The 15,605-nt window shown below is 35.1% G+C and overlaps 1 protein-coding gene across 1 annotated transcript in view; it reads right to left on the bottom strand.

Annotated features, from left to right (window-relative positions):
* LOC132740753 (uncharacterized) overlaps positions 1 to 9,018 on the bottom strand; it is a 66,721-nt gene extending 57,703 nt beyond the window's left edge. The window contains exon 1 of the mRNA XM_060728724.1: positions 8,899 to 9,018. Within this exon, the coding sequence (XP_060584707.1) occupies positions 8,899 to 9,018 (120 nt within the window). The remainder of the gene's footprint in view (positions 1 to 8,898) is intronic.
* Between the last annotated feature and the right edge of the window lie 6,587 nt (positions 9,019 to 15,605).

The raw sequence follows: 15,605 nt of genomic DNA, 5'->3' as shown, positions 1-15,605 counted from the left end.
AGGTAACCCATACTCGAACTTGACCTAGTAATCATCAAAACAAACTTTCAGACCAATTTACAGGATACTTGGATCAAAACAGTAGCCACTAGGGTGTTAACAAGATTTTTCTTCTTTTAGCTCCATTGACCTAGTTTTTCATGCGAGATGACCCATGTTCAAACTCATCCGAGCAATTACCAAGACAAGCATCTTGACGAAGTTTGATGATAATCGAGTCAAAAATGTGACCACTAGGGTGTTAACAAGGTTTTCCAAATTTGGGCGGTGTGACTTAGTTTTTCAGCCGAGGTCACCCATGTTCAAACTTGACTTAGAAATCATCACACCAATTTACAGGATATTTGGATCAAAACAGTAGCCACAATAGTATTAATAAGATTTTTCTATTTTTAGTCTGGTGACCTAGTTTTCATCCGAGATGACCCATGCTCGAACTCATCCGAGCAATCACCTAGACAAGCATCCTGACAAGTTTGATGACACTTGAGTCAAAAATGTGACCACTAGCGTGTTAACAAGGTTTTCTTATTTCTAGCTCCTGTGACCTAGTTTTTCATCCGGGATAATCCATCTTCGTACTCATTCGAGTTATTACATAGACAAGCATTCAGACTAAGATTTATGATGAATGAGGCAAAAATGTGACCGCTAGAGTGTTAAGGAGGTTTTTCTATTTTTTTCATTCGAGAGAACCCATGTTCGAACTCGTCCGAGCTATCTCCTAGACAAGCATCTTGAAGTTTGATGATGATTGAGGCAAAAATGTGACCGCTAGAGTGTTAACAAGGTTTTTCTATTTTAAGCTCCTGTAACCTGATTTTTCATCTGAGATGACTCATGTTCGAACTCATCCGAGCTATTAACTAGATAAACATCCTGACAAAGTTTCATGGTGATTGAGGCAAAAATGTTACCGCTAGTCTGTTAACGAACAAGTGTGGACGGACGACGGAAGACAGACGACGGACATTCAACGATCCTAAAAGCTCACCTTGAGCTAGCTCAGGTGAGCTAAAAAAACTAAGTTTAAGGATTAGATAATTCTCGAAATATGTATTCTAGATTTATAATTTTTGATATATTATTATACAGTGGGAGTTTGAAGTAATCCTATAAGGAATGAAGAAGTTGGAGTAAAAATACCAATTTCTCGAAAAAAAATTAAGTTCAAGGGGGACATAATTCAGGAAATAGTCTTGCTAGAGTATTGAACCTGATCACATATGTTGAGTGATAATAAGAAATATATATATGAAGTTTGAAGTAGATATACATTTAGAAATAAAGAATTTATTAAAAAATCATTTTTTAATGAAAATTCTAAGTTCAAGGGAGCTTATTCTGATAACTTTCGTGCTAGAAATGTAAACCTTGTCACATATGATGTGGTTGATGACCAGAAACTGATATTTAAAATTTGAAGTAAATACCTTAAGAAATAAAGAACTTATAGTGAAAAAGCCTAAAAACTAGAATCAGAAATCTTGAAATTCACTCCATTTGTTGCCATAGCCAGAAAGTTTGATGATGATTGAGGCAAAAATGTGACCGCTAGAGTGTTAACAAGGTTTTTCTATTTTAAGCTCCTGTGACCTAATTTTTCATCTGAGATAACTCATGTTCGAACTCATCCGAGCTATTAACTAGATAAACATCCTGACAAAGTTTCATGGTGATTGAGGCAAAAATGTTACCGCTAGTCTGTTAACGAACAAGTGTGGACGGACGACGGAAGACAGACGACGGACGACGGACATTCAACGATCCTAAAAGCTCACCTTGAGCTAGCTCAGGTGAGCTAAAAAACAAAGTTTAAGGATTAGATAATTCTCGAAATATGTATTCTAGATTTATAATTTTTGATATATTATTATTACAGTGGGAGTTTGAAGTAATCCTATAAGGAATGAAGAAGTTGGAGTAAAAATACCAATTTCTCGAAAAAAAAATTAAGTTCAAGGGACATAATTCAGGAAATAGTCTTGCTAGAGTATGAACCTGATCACATATGTTGAGTGATAATAAGAAATATATATATGAATTTGAAGTAGACTATACATTAGAATAAAGAATTTTAAAAAATCATTTTAATGAAAATTCTAAGTTCAAGGGAGCTTATTCTGATAACTTTCGTGCTAGAAATGTAAACCTTGTCACATATGATGTGGTTGATGACCAGAAACTGATATTTAAAATTTGAAGTAAATACCTTAAGAAATATAGAACTTATAGTGAAAAAGCCTAAAAACTAGAATCAGAAATCTTGAAATTCACTCCATTTGTTGCCATAGCCAGAATTTTTAACATACGAAGAAAAGAAAAAGAGCTCCAGACTGCCATGTACCCATATTTCAAGTTTCATAAAAAACATTTTCCGTTCTTTTTGCATTATTACTGGATCCAGTTTATGTGTTAAATTTGTTATATATTCAGTCTATTTATTGCAATAGCAACCAGAATTTTCAACATTGGAAGAAAAGAAAAAGACGTGCATAATTTCCATACTGCAATTGATTCATATATCGGGGAAGGGGACTTGAAGTACGGGGAACGGGAGGGGCAAAATTTAAAACAAATAGAACTAGGGGCAAATAGGAAGCTACATACCGTAGACGTGAAAACAATAAAGGATACAAAAAAAACCAACAAGAAAATCACCTATAAGGGCCCGACGAAGCAATGCAGAAGACGAACATTAAGACAAGTCAGTTCCAAAAGGCTTTAAGAACTGTTCCTCATCTCCCACTTGGTCCGTCATTTGTAATCAAAAAGGGAAAGCGTAACGTTCAACTGTAAAAGGGTTGAACAATTAGCATTCGGTATGTGTTAAATATTAGGGTCATAACCACTTTTTATAAATATTTTCATAATTTTAGTAAAGACAACAGAAAAATTACCAAATGACAAAATGACTCAAGATCTTACTAAGTTTGTAAACAAAATCTCCAAAAAATCAGACTGGCTAATCCCTTGTCGCAGAACTGTTTTTAGATCACTTTTGAATTTAAAATTGCATGTATATCAAAGTTACGATTGTAAAATTTTGTTAAATATTTACGTTATTTAAAGTAGTGGAAGCCTTGTTTGAGCAGCTTGATAGAAGTGAAAATATTTCGCTCGTTAAAATCATTTACATTGCTACAAGCCCTAGTGAATCTAATTAACTGAGATATATAAACCTTATAAGATGTTGCATGCGGTACGTCTCCCTCTATATGTGGTTGATTTACTATACCAAAATCAAAGTCACCTCTTTTATCATAGATTTTCGTGTGAATAGAATTGTTTTAAAAGTAATATGAAGATCCAAAATGATGTACTAAAATTTCAAGAATTCGTTTTATTAAGCTGTAGCGCTTAAGGATAAACATGAAACACCATTTCATCAAAATTAGAATTATCTAAATTAACAAGAGGGCAATGATGGCCCTGAAATCGCTCACATGTATATAGGCCCCAGGGGCGGGGCCAATTTTAACCCAGGGGTTTTTATTTGAACAAACTTGGTAGACACCCATTTTAAGATGTTTCATGATAAATATCTAAGCTCTAGCTGTAAAAAGATTTTTTTTTAAGGATTTTACTAGACATATAAAGGGAAAAACAATGACCCCCCACCTTCCTCTGGGCGGAGCCAATTTTTTCCCCGGGGCTTTTATTTAAACAAACTTGGTAGTCACTCAATAGAAGATCAAGCTTAGTATCTAAACTCAAGCTCTTTGGTTTTTTTTAAAGAAGATCTTTAAGTTTCTACTTTATTCATATAAGGAAAATCAATGACCCCGTAGCCAGTTTTAACCCCAGGTCCCTTATTTGAACAAAAATGGTAGACACCCATTAGAAGATTTATCATGCTAAATATCTTAGCTCTAACTCTTAGGGTGTTTTTAAAAGAAGATTTCTTAAGTTTTAACTATATACATAAAGGGAAAATATGACCCCTGTATCGGGGCCAATTTTGACCCAAGGGCTTTTATTTTAACACACTTGGTAGACACCCTCTAGAAGATGTTTTATGCTTAATATCTAAACTCTACCTGTTTGGGCTTTTAAAAAGAAGATTTTTAAGTTTTTACTATATACAAATAAGGAAAATCAATGAGCCCCGGGGCGGGACCAATTTTGACCCCAGGGCATTTATTTGAACAAACTTGGTAGACATTGACTAGATGATGTTTCATACCAAATATTTTAGCTCTAGTTCTTTCGGTTTTCTAAAGAAAATATTTTAAGTGTTGTTTTTTTCAGTTGCCATGGCAACCAGAGTTCTGCTTGGAAACAATTTTTAAAGTTGACTACCAATGAAACATTCCTGTGTGGGAAGTTTGGATAAAATTTGCTTTGCCGTTAATGAGGAAATGTCATTTAAAATAAAAGTAATTTTACAGACGGACGGACGCCGGACGAAAAGCGATCACAAAAGCTCACCATATAACTTTGTGACAGGTTAGCTAAAAATGTCATCAAAACACAACAATAAACGTGTGAAAAACTCTATTTCCCATACCGTTTTAGCGTATGCAAATGAAGTTAAGTATACGCGTGACGTGTATTATCCAATATCGGATAAACAATGCAACGCTCCGCCCATACTGAGATGGTGTATTCGCTTCGCTTGTTGACATTTAGACTGCATTGAATTGACCTTGAACTTGATCAGCCATTAAATTAATCGTAACAAATAGATGTAGTTTGTTTATTTCAAATGAAAAAATGCACAACAGAAAACATCTTCACTAATGGGGTTTTCGTGTTTGGAGACAAGAAAAAACAACGGAGAAGTTAAGAAATTCTTTGAAAAAATGTCAAACATGTACTTAATGGATCAAAAAACTGTTTGTCAATAAATATCAGAACGTTATTTTACATTTGCATCCGTTTAGATTTTCGGAAACGTATTTATTATTCAACATTTATATAATAAAATGAAGTTGAAAAACAATCCCATCGAATAAAAAAGATGTCATTTATAAATTTTGACTTTTATATCATGCTGACTGTCTTAAGAGACCGTTTCATTAAGCGACCGTTTTTGGTGTTTCCCTTGCCCGGTCGCTTAATACACGTTTGACTGTATCTGGAAGTGTTATTAAATGCTTATGTTGTATCTTGTTGTGCATTTTCAGAAGACTGGACATAAAGTCTCTTTCATAGCTGTACAAAATCAAATCGGTGACCAGGGGTGCACAATTAGTTCCCATAGAAATTCCTATGATTTGTTTAAAAAGGGTATATCCAAACCTAAAAATTTCTTGTCTAAAAGAAAAGAGAGGTGCTCTACAAACAAGTCCACAAAGTATAATGTTTTACAATACAGTTTGTAAAGAAGGCTTTTTGAGAGTTACATGCAAGAAATGTTACTCTTTCCCGTGTAAAAGTTTTGTGAATCATGGAAATAACTTAATCATTCATTGAATTATGTGGCAGTGTAGTATAAAGGGAAGAAAAATCGTATGTACTGACAGTTGAAGCTTGATAGTGCTTAATTTTCAATTTATCAGAAATTTCACCAGAATTCTTAATAGACCAAATAGATGTTAGCCGGTGTTTTCGTACACTTTATCAGAATATATAACTAGAAGGGTTTATGTCATAAACATATATGTCTCCCAAACCTATTTTTGGTCAATCCTGTGAATTTTGCTTGAAATCCCACCAGCAGCTAAGACTGTTTTAGCTGGACAGGATATTTCTATTTTAGCTCTGACAGCTATTTTTTGCAGCGAAGCAGAACATGTCGGCGATATGCACAACTAGGGATGGCAATATAATCACTCATGTGAAATTTCATTTAAATCCCACTTGCAGTTTGACCCCTGAAAACAGGAAAAGATTTTTCTATCTTTCGTTTTTGTGGCCATTTGGTGCACCAAAAATGAACATGCTGGTGATATGCACAACTAAGGATAATTCTGATCATTTCTGTGAAGTTTTATTGAAATTCAGCATGCAGCTTAACCAGTTGAAGCCGGACAAGATGTTTCTATATGTGGCTCTTTTTCTGGCGGCCATTTTGTTTAGCGGAAAATAAACATGCTGACAACTAGGGATAGCACTGATCCCTCCTGTGCAGTTTGGTTGTGATCCCATCAGCAATTTGACATGTAAAAGCCGGACCAGATATTATTTTTTAGCTCTTGCTGCCATTTTGTGCAGCAAAGCAAACCGCCGGTTATGTGCACAACTAGGGATGGTACTCAACACTCCTTAAAGTTTGGGTTGAAATCCCAACATAGTGTACCTGTAAGGTTCGGAAAAAAGGTGTGCGACGGTCGGACAGGATCTAGTCAACAGTCCAAAATCGGTGGGGCAAAAAACAGTGTCTCCCAAATATTTTGGGTGACATTATAATATGTTTTTTAATGGCAGTCAATAAAATAGAAATTTTACTTCTTTGCTAGATGTAGAATTAGCAATGACTCTAGCCTTGTAAGATTAAAGAAAGTTTTAGCTCTTTTTCATCGATTTGGACTTCAAGACTAGAAATATTAGTGACATGATTGTTAACAATGTCTTTTTCAGAAGTGCTAGTTTTAGAATGCGCATAAGTATCAATAAGTTCTTTATGCAAAAATTTAATGTAATGATTAAGCGCCTTGTCTGCTGGTACCAAAACAAATTTTGAGTGAATAGCTAGAATATCAAATTTTAAAGGTCTTAAAGTAAATAATATGATAAACAAGATCAACAAGGAAAGGCGGCATTTCAACGAACGCAGCCCCTTAAAGTATCAGTGCCACATTGAACACAGAACCTGCAATTTGGTAAGATTAAAGAAAATTTGGGTATGAAAATTATAATGATAAGTTGAAATAAATATAAACCATTAGACTATTTAGGTGGAAGAAGATGTTCATTTCCACGATTAAATTAATACAGTAAACTCCGCTTAAAACGAACTCATTGGGACATTCAAAATATGTTCCTTATATCCGGAGTTCCTATAAGAATATAGCGAATAAGTTCCTTGTATAAGGAGTTTTTTGATAGCAAACAGATTTACATACAACGAACTGATTGTTTACCATCGTCCTAAGGCGATGCCACAAGCAAAATATCTAAGCATTGGGCACTGGTCTTTCAGAGAAGACGTTTATAACGTCACTTATAACTAATAAAAAGATCTATGAATAAACTAAGTGCATCATCACAACGCAATACGCAAATAAAGACACTTGTTACACATTATATAGACAATGAAGATCGTACAATTTATGTGTGCCCAAAAAAATGACGACAAATTTCAAGCACGAACAACGTAATGTATTTTAACTTCATTGCCACGCTAATTTGTCGCCAACTGAGACTGAAATGTTTATTTTAAAAACTAAATCGACCAAATATTGTTAAAGGCAACTTGTGTTTAAATGTCAGAACAGATTAAGAAGCGGGGGTGAAATTGTATCGTAAAAGAAACGCTCCATACGACCGAAAGTAGCATCGCCGAAATTAATCGTAATTGCTTGGATCAACAATCTTTAAAAAAAAACAAGACAATCTCACTCGCTTGAGGAAGAACCAGCGGACAATCTTTGTTTATCAAGGATATGTAGTATGGAAATTCATCTAGGAAATGTAATAAAGCATAAATGTTAGTATAACGCCAGACAGGATCACAGCCGTTTAAAACGAAGAAATGGAAAAAGTGTGTAATTGCGTCGTGATTAATAAGGCACACAAGGGCGATTTTTGTATATCCAACATATTACCTACGGATGGATCACAGTTCATCATATATGAAAACCAGAATTAAATGTACAACAACCGTGGAATCTAAGGCAAAGAAATTAAATGGCAAAGAAGTTGACATTTTTCGCGATCCAATCAAGTAGAGAAAAACACAGAGAAAAGTTCGTTGATTAAGACGTAAGTACGAACCCATGATTGAATTGTATTGTATGGTTATGCGTTTAGAATGGCACAACTAGCCTATCGTCTGCACAGACACAGTCACAGTTATCACCGTGTATCTCTATATGCGCCTCTAGTGTCTCAGAAGAATGAGTATCTTACAATCCATTACCGTCTCGTGCTGATTTTGTCAACGAAAGTATTAACCAATAAGACAAAAGTTACCAAAGAATGAACTGTTATGAAACCTAACTGATTAAATAACAACTATATTACAGTTCATATATATACTTCGTGAAGAGTGTCACACAATATGCCACATCCGTATTATTGTAGAATAAAAATTGAACAAAGATTATTTAAAACCTTTCACGAGACATCCCTCTACCTCTGCAGATATACTATACAATAAAGTAAATAAAAAGATCAATAACAAAGAATAATATGACAATATATATTAAACGCAAACCATACACAATTACAAGCCAACACACATCAAAAGACACATCGAGAAAAAGTTTCCAGCAACACATTCTCAAAACAAAAAGACACGAGAGCAAATACTTAAAAGAGCAAAGCATCACGCCCGACACGGAGCACTTACCCAATCACCATAGAGAATAATCAAGAAAATAAACACAAGCAAAAAGCACAATCTGGAAATATAAACAGTACGATAATACCCATGAAAGTGAGCGTTAACGAAAAGTCTAGATACGGCGAGTGAGGCGAATGCTCCAAGATCATCCCTCACCCCACTTATAGCCGCATCCAACCTAATGAGAGTCAAACAAGAATGATCCTAAGCCACATTTATCGAGGTGCGCAACTGGTTCAAAAAGTGTGTATATCATCAAGCGAAAGTGTGTTGTCAAAAATTTCTCTACATTATATTGGCAAATGTTAACCTAGGTCAGTGCATACGCCGCCACACCCATTAATCTACAAAACTTTGACTACTAAAGATCATCATAAAACAGACCCATCCCTGAAACCACGCATAACATACACAGAGATAAACCCTCAAATAATCTAAACACCAACTTCTAGTAATCGATTAACAAGTCTTTTTCGTATTTCAGCTCTAACACTCATCAGGACCAGCTTAACCCCTTGTTTTCTGTCTACACGAAATGTAGCTTCTATTCTCAAACTCGACACCATAACTCAGAATCATCTATGAAACAAACTATATCCTGAAACAAATACTAGAAATATAAAATTTCAAACACTATGCGTCCAGTTTAAGAAAGTGTATTATAAAAACAGAGATTATTCTCCTCAATTTTGAGCTCCTGTTACCTAGTTTAAGATCCACGACACCCAGACATCTCCACTCAGAACTCTATTCTGAATTTTATTTATTGAGACAAACATTTACTGCCAAAAATTTATGATTCAATCAAAAAATGGATTACCTAGCACTGTATTCAACCAACAGACTTGCTGACGGACACGAACCGAAAGCACTCGCACGAGACGGACGCCGTACATTAAGCCCCATCACTAATACCTCACGAGCACACTTCAAATAGTCATGTGCAACTTAATTAAAACAAACAGACTGGCGCATATAGCGGATAAATAGTAATCTACATAATACTAATTCAGTGACACCTGAGAAAACACCAAGAGACCCGACAGAGGACACGAAAATCACCAAACATCGAATATACATGAAGCCAACATAAAAACCTACAATCCGACATAATTACAATCCCCCTACTGGCTAATAATCTTGCCCTAGAGCCATCCGTTGTTTTGCTCGCCAGACATATAATAGTATCTATTATATTTAAACTCTATTTGTTTAGAATGCTTTACGATCACTATATAGTTTAATATACAAATCACCCAAGTACTGAGCGCCAGATCCGGGATCAATTATTAGACGAGAAGAGCATGATCTCCTCCATATAAAAGATGTATACCGATCTCACATTCAAACGCCCGTTGACACCATTATATATCGTATATATGAGTAAAATGACAAGTACTTTAATAATTTACTATGATGAAACCAGTGAAGCATTAATGACCCCTGAGTAGTGTCATCGTGAATTTTAGACAACGAGAGGTAGTGATTATCATTTATTCTTAGTCATAGCTACAGGTAGATCACTGGCTCATGAAACCAAATATAAATATCTAAGATTCTATGGTGTCAATGTAGATAGCAGAGATATTTAAAAATTCCATATTTTGAGTATCTGCACTCGCACGTCTATAGACACATGTCTTGACCAAAAAACCAATTTCAATCCTGCGAACATTGCACTGTCTTGTAATCTGTAACACCGTATTTCTATAAACATTATTAAAGGTCGTATTACACCCACCGCATAACAATTAAATAAATCGTCCTACAAATATGACAAACATCTCAGCTGCTAGAGCAAATGACAAATAAATCCTCACAAAAGACCAAGATAAAGAAAATCGAGCCGTGAGAAACGCGATTAATTAATGTATACGTATTCCAAAACCTTATAAAATAAAATGTAAGATATTAGTAATAAAAATATTTAATCAAATATATTATAATAAATTTAAAAGAAATATAAAAAAGTATGTCACTATCTTAGTGCCTACAAGTATTAACAACATTATTCCACAATGTCAGAATCAGGTTATACAGCCCATATCACGGATCTTTAAAACAACTGCGTAAATAGAAGATCTCTAATTAAAATAGTAAGTCATAGACATTTTTCAATGGAATCTGTCTAAAGTCGAAGAAGACTACTCCATTAGCTAGATGCAATCTCATTACACAGCGAGTTGGACCAAGCGGAGTCTCTAGCACTCAAAACTCTCTGTCTTTTTAAACCCATGTTCCCATTTTACTCTACAGTACAGCCAGAAACAAAAACCTCATATATCAACAAAGATCTAATTATGGTCGTTTTCTATGACAGGATTTGAATGTATAGCGACAAAACGCGAAGCTAGACCATAAAAAACACCATAACATATTTAACCCACCATAATAACATAGTATTTAAAAAAAATTCTAGCCTCAAATTGTACGCAATGCAAACAAGTTCAACATAGAGTCATTGAAACTATCATATTTTTCCGCGTTGCAAACAGTTTTCTAATCCACAATAAATTCTCGATACGCTGTAAAGTATCTTTAAGCACAGCTTCTGAATAGCCAAACAAATATATAGTTCCATTTGCAATGAATCCACAAATTGAGATAACTAAGCGTAACAATACTTAGAAATAAATAGATATCACTATTGCTCATTTTTTCTGAGCAGCAGCACTGCTTTGAAAGCTCAAATGACGCCACGCAGAATACTCATATACCGGAAGGCCTACGTAAAGCATGAGTGGAATAACTGATTATATAAATTGATACCAAGGCCATTTTTTGATCACTCAAAAACCCGGGCAATAATGACCCACAAACAATGTGCCCATATATATATTACAATAAATGCACGAAGAAATAAATATTTATCTCCATTCTAACACGTCAAGAAAAAATATTATTATTATTATCAAGTTGGACTTTATGTTTGGTGGTTAAATTTGTTTTCGCCTCTGCGTTTCCAATAGAAACGTTCTTTAAAGGCTGTTCCAGTGGGTTGAAAAGAAAAACTGTCGTTAAATCTAACGTTGAGTATAACGAATTTTGAAAACGTTGATAAAACTTTGTTTATTTTACATTTTGTATTTCACTCTATAATTTTTCAAGCGAAATGCAAATTATTAAAAGTGAAATAAATGTAAAACTTAACTCGTTTGCGACATTAAAATAGCGTACTTGATTTGATTGTTTTGCGCGTGCTATTTGGCGCTACATTGTGACGTCACATAAACAACACTTTAAACGTCTGTACAGCGTTAACGACTGAATTAAAGATATTGGTGCTCGGATTCATTTTCTTAATTAGACCATATTCTTTTATTCTAGATAGTTTTTACAACAAAATTCGACAAAAAAATAGTTTTTTATTTATCAGATTTTTCAAACAAAATGGCGCTCTCAATGTGAAAATACACAGGGAGATAATTCTTTAATTGAGCATTTACCAAGTTGGGTTTTACTACCAAACATTAATAATATCTGTCATATGTTGCGGTTCAGACCGGAATATCCGTCCCGAGGGGATCCGCCCATTGGGCGGTAACGAGGCTTGACGAGTTACCGCTCATGGGCGGGTTCCCGAGGGACAGATATTCCGATCTGAACCGCAAACATATGTAAAAAAAATTTCTGCCATATTATTTCATATTTAAAATGGTTAAGGGCTTGTAGCAACGTAAAGGATTTTAACAAGCGAAATATTTTCATTACCGGTAAGCTACTCAAACAGGGCTACCGCTATTATAAATTGCGTAAATATTTTACAAAATTTTACAATCGTAACTTTGATTTAATTTCAAAATTCAGTAGTGATCTAAAAACACTTCTGCGACAAGGGACTGGCCTGATTTTTACGGGGATGTTGTTTACAAACTTCGTAAGATCTTTGGTCATTGTAATATTTCTGTTGTGTTTGCTAAAATTATTAAAAGTTTTATCAAAAGGGGTTATGACCCTACTATTTTAAGACATACCACATGCTTAGTGTTCAACCCATTTACAGTTGGACGCTACGCTTTCCTCTTTTGATTACATCTGACGGACCAAGTGGGGGACTCTATGATGGACAGTTCTAAAAGCCCTTTGGGACTGAATTGCCATAATGTTTGTCTTCTGTCTTGCTTCGTCGGGCCCTTGTAGGTGATTTTCTTTTTGCTCTGTCTTCCTTTAAGACATCGAGTAATTTTGTTATGGTCATTGGGTTTACTTTTATATGTTTCTACATGATTATTTTAGTGGTTTACTTATTTAACCTTTTGTAACCATAACAACTGTTAGAATTTTACTTGGCGGGGATTCATTTTTATTAACACTGTCTTGTTTATAGGACTATGGTGGGGCTAAGAGCGAGGTTTGGTGCACAATTAACCGGTTTAAACTCCCCAGCAATATTTATGCTGCTGACCGTTCCAAGACGGCGCCCCTCTGTGTTCCTCAGATGTATGTCTATGTTGTTTCATACTGTTTTGATGACATTTGTGTCCCTTGTTGTCTTCGTCTACAGTAATTATCTTTCCCTTAGTCCCTAGTTTTTATTTACTTCATTTATCCCCTCCCTTCCTCGGGCCTATTTTTCAACCATCTATTTGTTTTCTTTAAGTTCCTTATCAGTAACTAATTATTCATGATTTTAGTCGTTAGCATGCCTATGCCCATGTGCCCTGTCCTGTTTTTGTTTGGGGTCCTCCTGGGCTCCGTGGCACTGGCTCTTGTTGCTGGGTCGGGTGGGGGTTGTGTTCATTGAACCGGCCCTTTCTTTGTTGATCTTGTTTGTCATATTTTACACCAATACGATATATGTTCATGGAAATTAATGTCATTTCATCCAAAACTATTTTCTTACAATAGCCTATAAACTTACAACTTAAATAATAACGGCAAAATGACGTCATCCTTAGCACATATTTTAACGCGGTTCATTCATAAAGTGCGCTAAAATGACGTTGTTGTTTGGCACGTGACTCATCTGGCACTCCCATGCCAGATGAAATTTCCGGCATGGGTTAAATTCACGGAAACACTAGTCTGCTATGCAAGAAAATGAGTTAATATGTCTTAATGGTGTTCATTTTGAGTTTATTGGCATTCATCAAGTTATTAATGATTAAAGCACTGTCTGCAAGTTGCTTTATAGCGTTAAGTTCATTGGTCACTGAAGTTGGTCGAAAGCGTTGACTAGCAATGTGGTCATCAGCAAAGCCGTACACAGATATAGTTAGTGGTATCACATCAAATAGGGTTCCCGCATATGTGAGATAGAGCCAAGTACCAAGACATCTCTCCTGATGTTTCACTGCATAACAGCAATCGTGGAGTCGATTCAGTAGAATTAACACTGACGCGACATCTACACAGGGACGAGTCCATCCATGCTTACACGGTACCATCAACACGTCAAGTAGAATGTTGTGGTACACGGTGTCGAAGGCTGCACTTAGATCTATTGCAATTATAGCTGTCACTTCTTGCTTCTCCATACCATCTAGAAGATCATTGACAAGTCTGAGTAAAGCAGTCTTGCATGAATGATGAAGTCTGTATGCTGATTGATTTTTGGGTAACAAATTATTGGTATCGACATGGTTATTAAGTTTGAAGAGCGCATCATTTTTATCAATTTTGAAAGAAACGATAAGTTACTGACAGGCCTGTAGTTTGACAATTATAATTCTAAACCAAACCACCTGTTTCCAGTGTGTTGGAAATACGCCTTAAGACAAAGATAGAATGACCAGTTTGGTAATGTTTGGAAGAAGCTCATCAAGATGTGACTTTAATTGATTAATACTTCCGAGGGATCACTTTGTTTCCAGATTTTAATATATGTATGGGATATAAGTCTAGCTCACACGATTTGGTATTTAGTTCACTAATAAGGCGCTTCACCTGTGTTTCTGTAAGATCCTCGAAATATTCGAAAGGTTGAACTTGTTTGACATTTGGAATTAAGCTTGGAAAATCCTGAAGTGATTTACGAATTTTAGGTATTTTGTTCATTAAAAAGTCTGCAATCTTCTCAGCTAGCTCACCGTCATTTGAAAACTGTGGCATAGGATTTTCAGCTTCAATACCAGTTAATTCGAAATTATACCATAGAGTTATTTGAATCACCTTTGGCATTTAGAATTTTCTCACTTATAACTAGTTTTTTCTCAGAATCAATTTCTTTACAGCATCTATTTCGTACTTCTTTAAATTTTTTGAACTGTTCTGGCTCTTTGTACTTTCTCCAATTTTTCTCTTTTTTCCGGACAATACGCTTAAATTCCAATATTGCCTCATTGAACCAAGGTTTTTCAGCTCTGCATATCCCAGTTTGTTCCTTTGTTGGAGCATGTTTGTCGATAACAGATTAGATTTCGGATTCAAACAAGTTTACAAAAGTATTGACATCTTCACTATCAACTGAAATCTTCGTCAAATCATCGGAGAATTCAGAATGGGATATGCTTTTCAAGTTTCTAAATTGTTCAATTTTACTGGTAATGTTTTCGTTCTTCGCATTAATGACTACTTGGACAGCACAGTGATCGGAGAGAAAAGGTCCTTGTTCACATTTAAGTACACATAAACCATTAATCGATTCAGTGATTAACAAGTCTAAACAGTTTCAGAGAAAAGGTCCTTGTTCACATTTAAGTACACATAAACCATTAATCGATTCAGTGATTACCAAGACTGAACAGTTTCTAGCAGTGTGTGTACTTAAGTTGACATGTTGCTCTAAACCCATAGCATGAAGGCAATTTTGTAAGTTTGTAGATGCACCACTACCATTGTCAAGGTGAAGGTTGAAGTCTCCAATAACCAACAAGTTATAGTATGTAGGTAAGATATCTTCTATGAAATTTGAAAAGTCAGTTACAAATTGCTCACATGTGGCTAGGGTTGGGGTCTGTATAAACCCACTACGTGTACTGTTATACTTTTGAAAATGAGTTTCCAAATGCCAAACTCAAAACTTTGTTTGGTCCCATGTTCCATCTTTCTCATTTTAATTTTGATTTAACAAGTCAAAGCAATACCGCCACCAATTTTGTTCTTGCGGTTTGCAACATTGATTTTGTAACTATGTTGATTGAGATCAGACGTTTTTATAATGATGTTGTTTTTCGTCAGAATAAGATGTTTTGGTCAACAAAGCAAAGTCAAT

The sequence above is a fragment of the Ruditapes philippinarum genome, unplaced genomic scaffold, assembly GCF_026571515.1.
Source record: "Ruditapes philippinarum isolate M1 unplaced genomic scaffold, ASM2657151v2 ctg2885_1_1_1_1, whole genome shotgun sequence".
Lineage (NCBI taxonomy): Eukaryota > Metazoa > Mollusca > Bivalvia > Venerida > Veneridae > Ruditapes > Ruditapes philippinarum.
The sequence above is the reverse complement of the archived record's forward strand: the minus strand, read 5'-3'. Positions and strand labels throughout refer to the sequence as shown.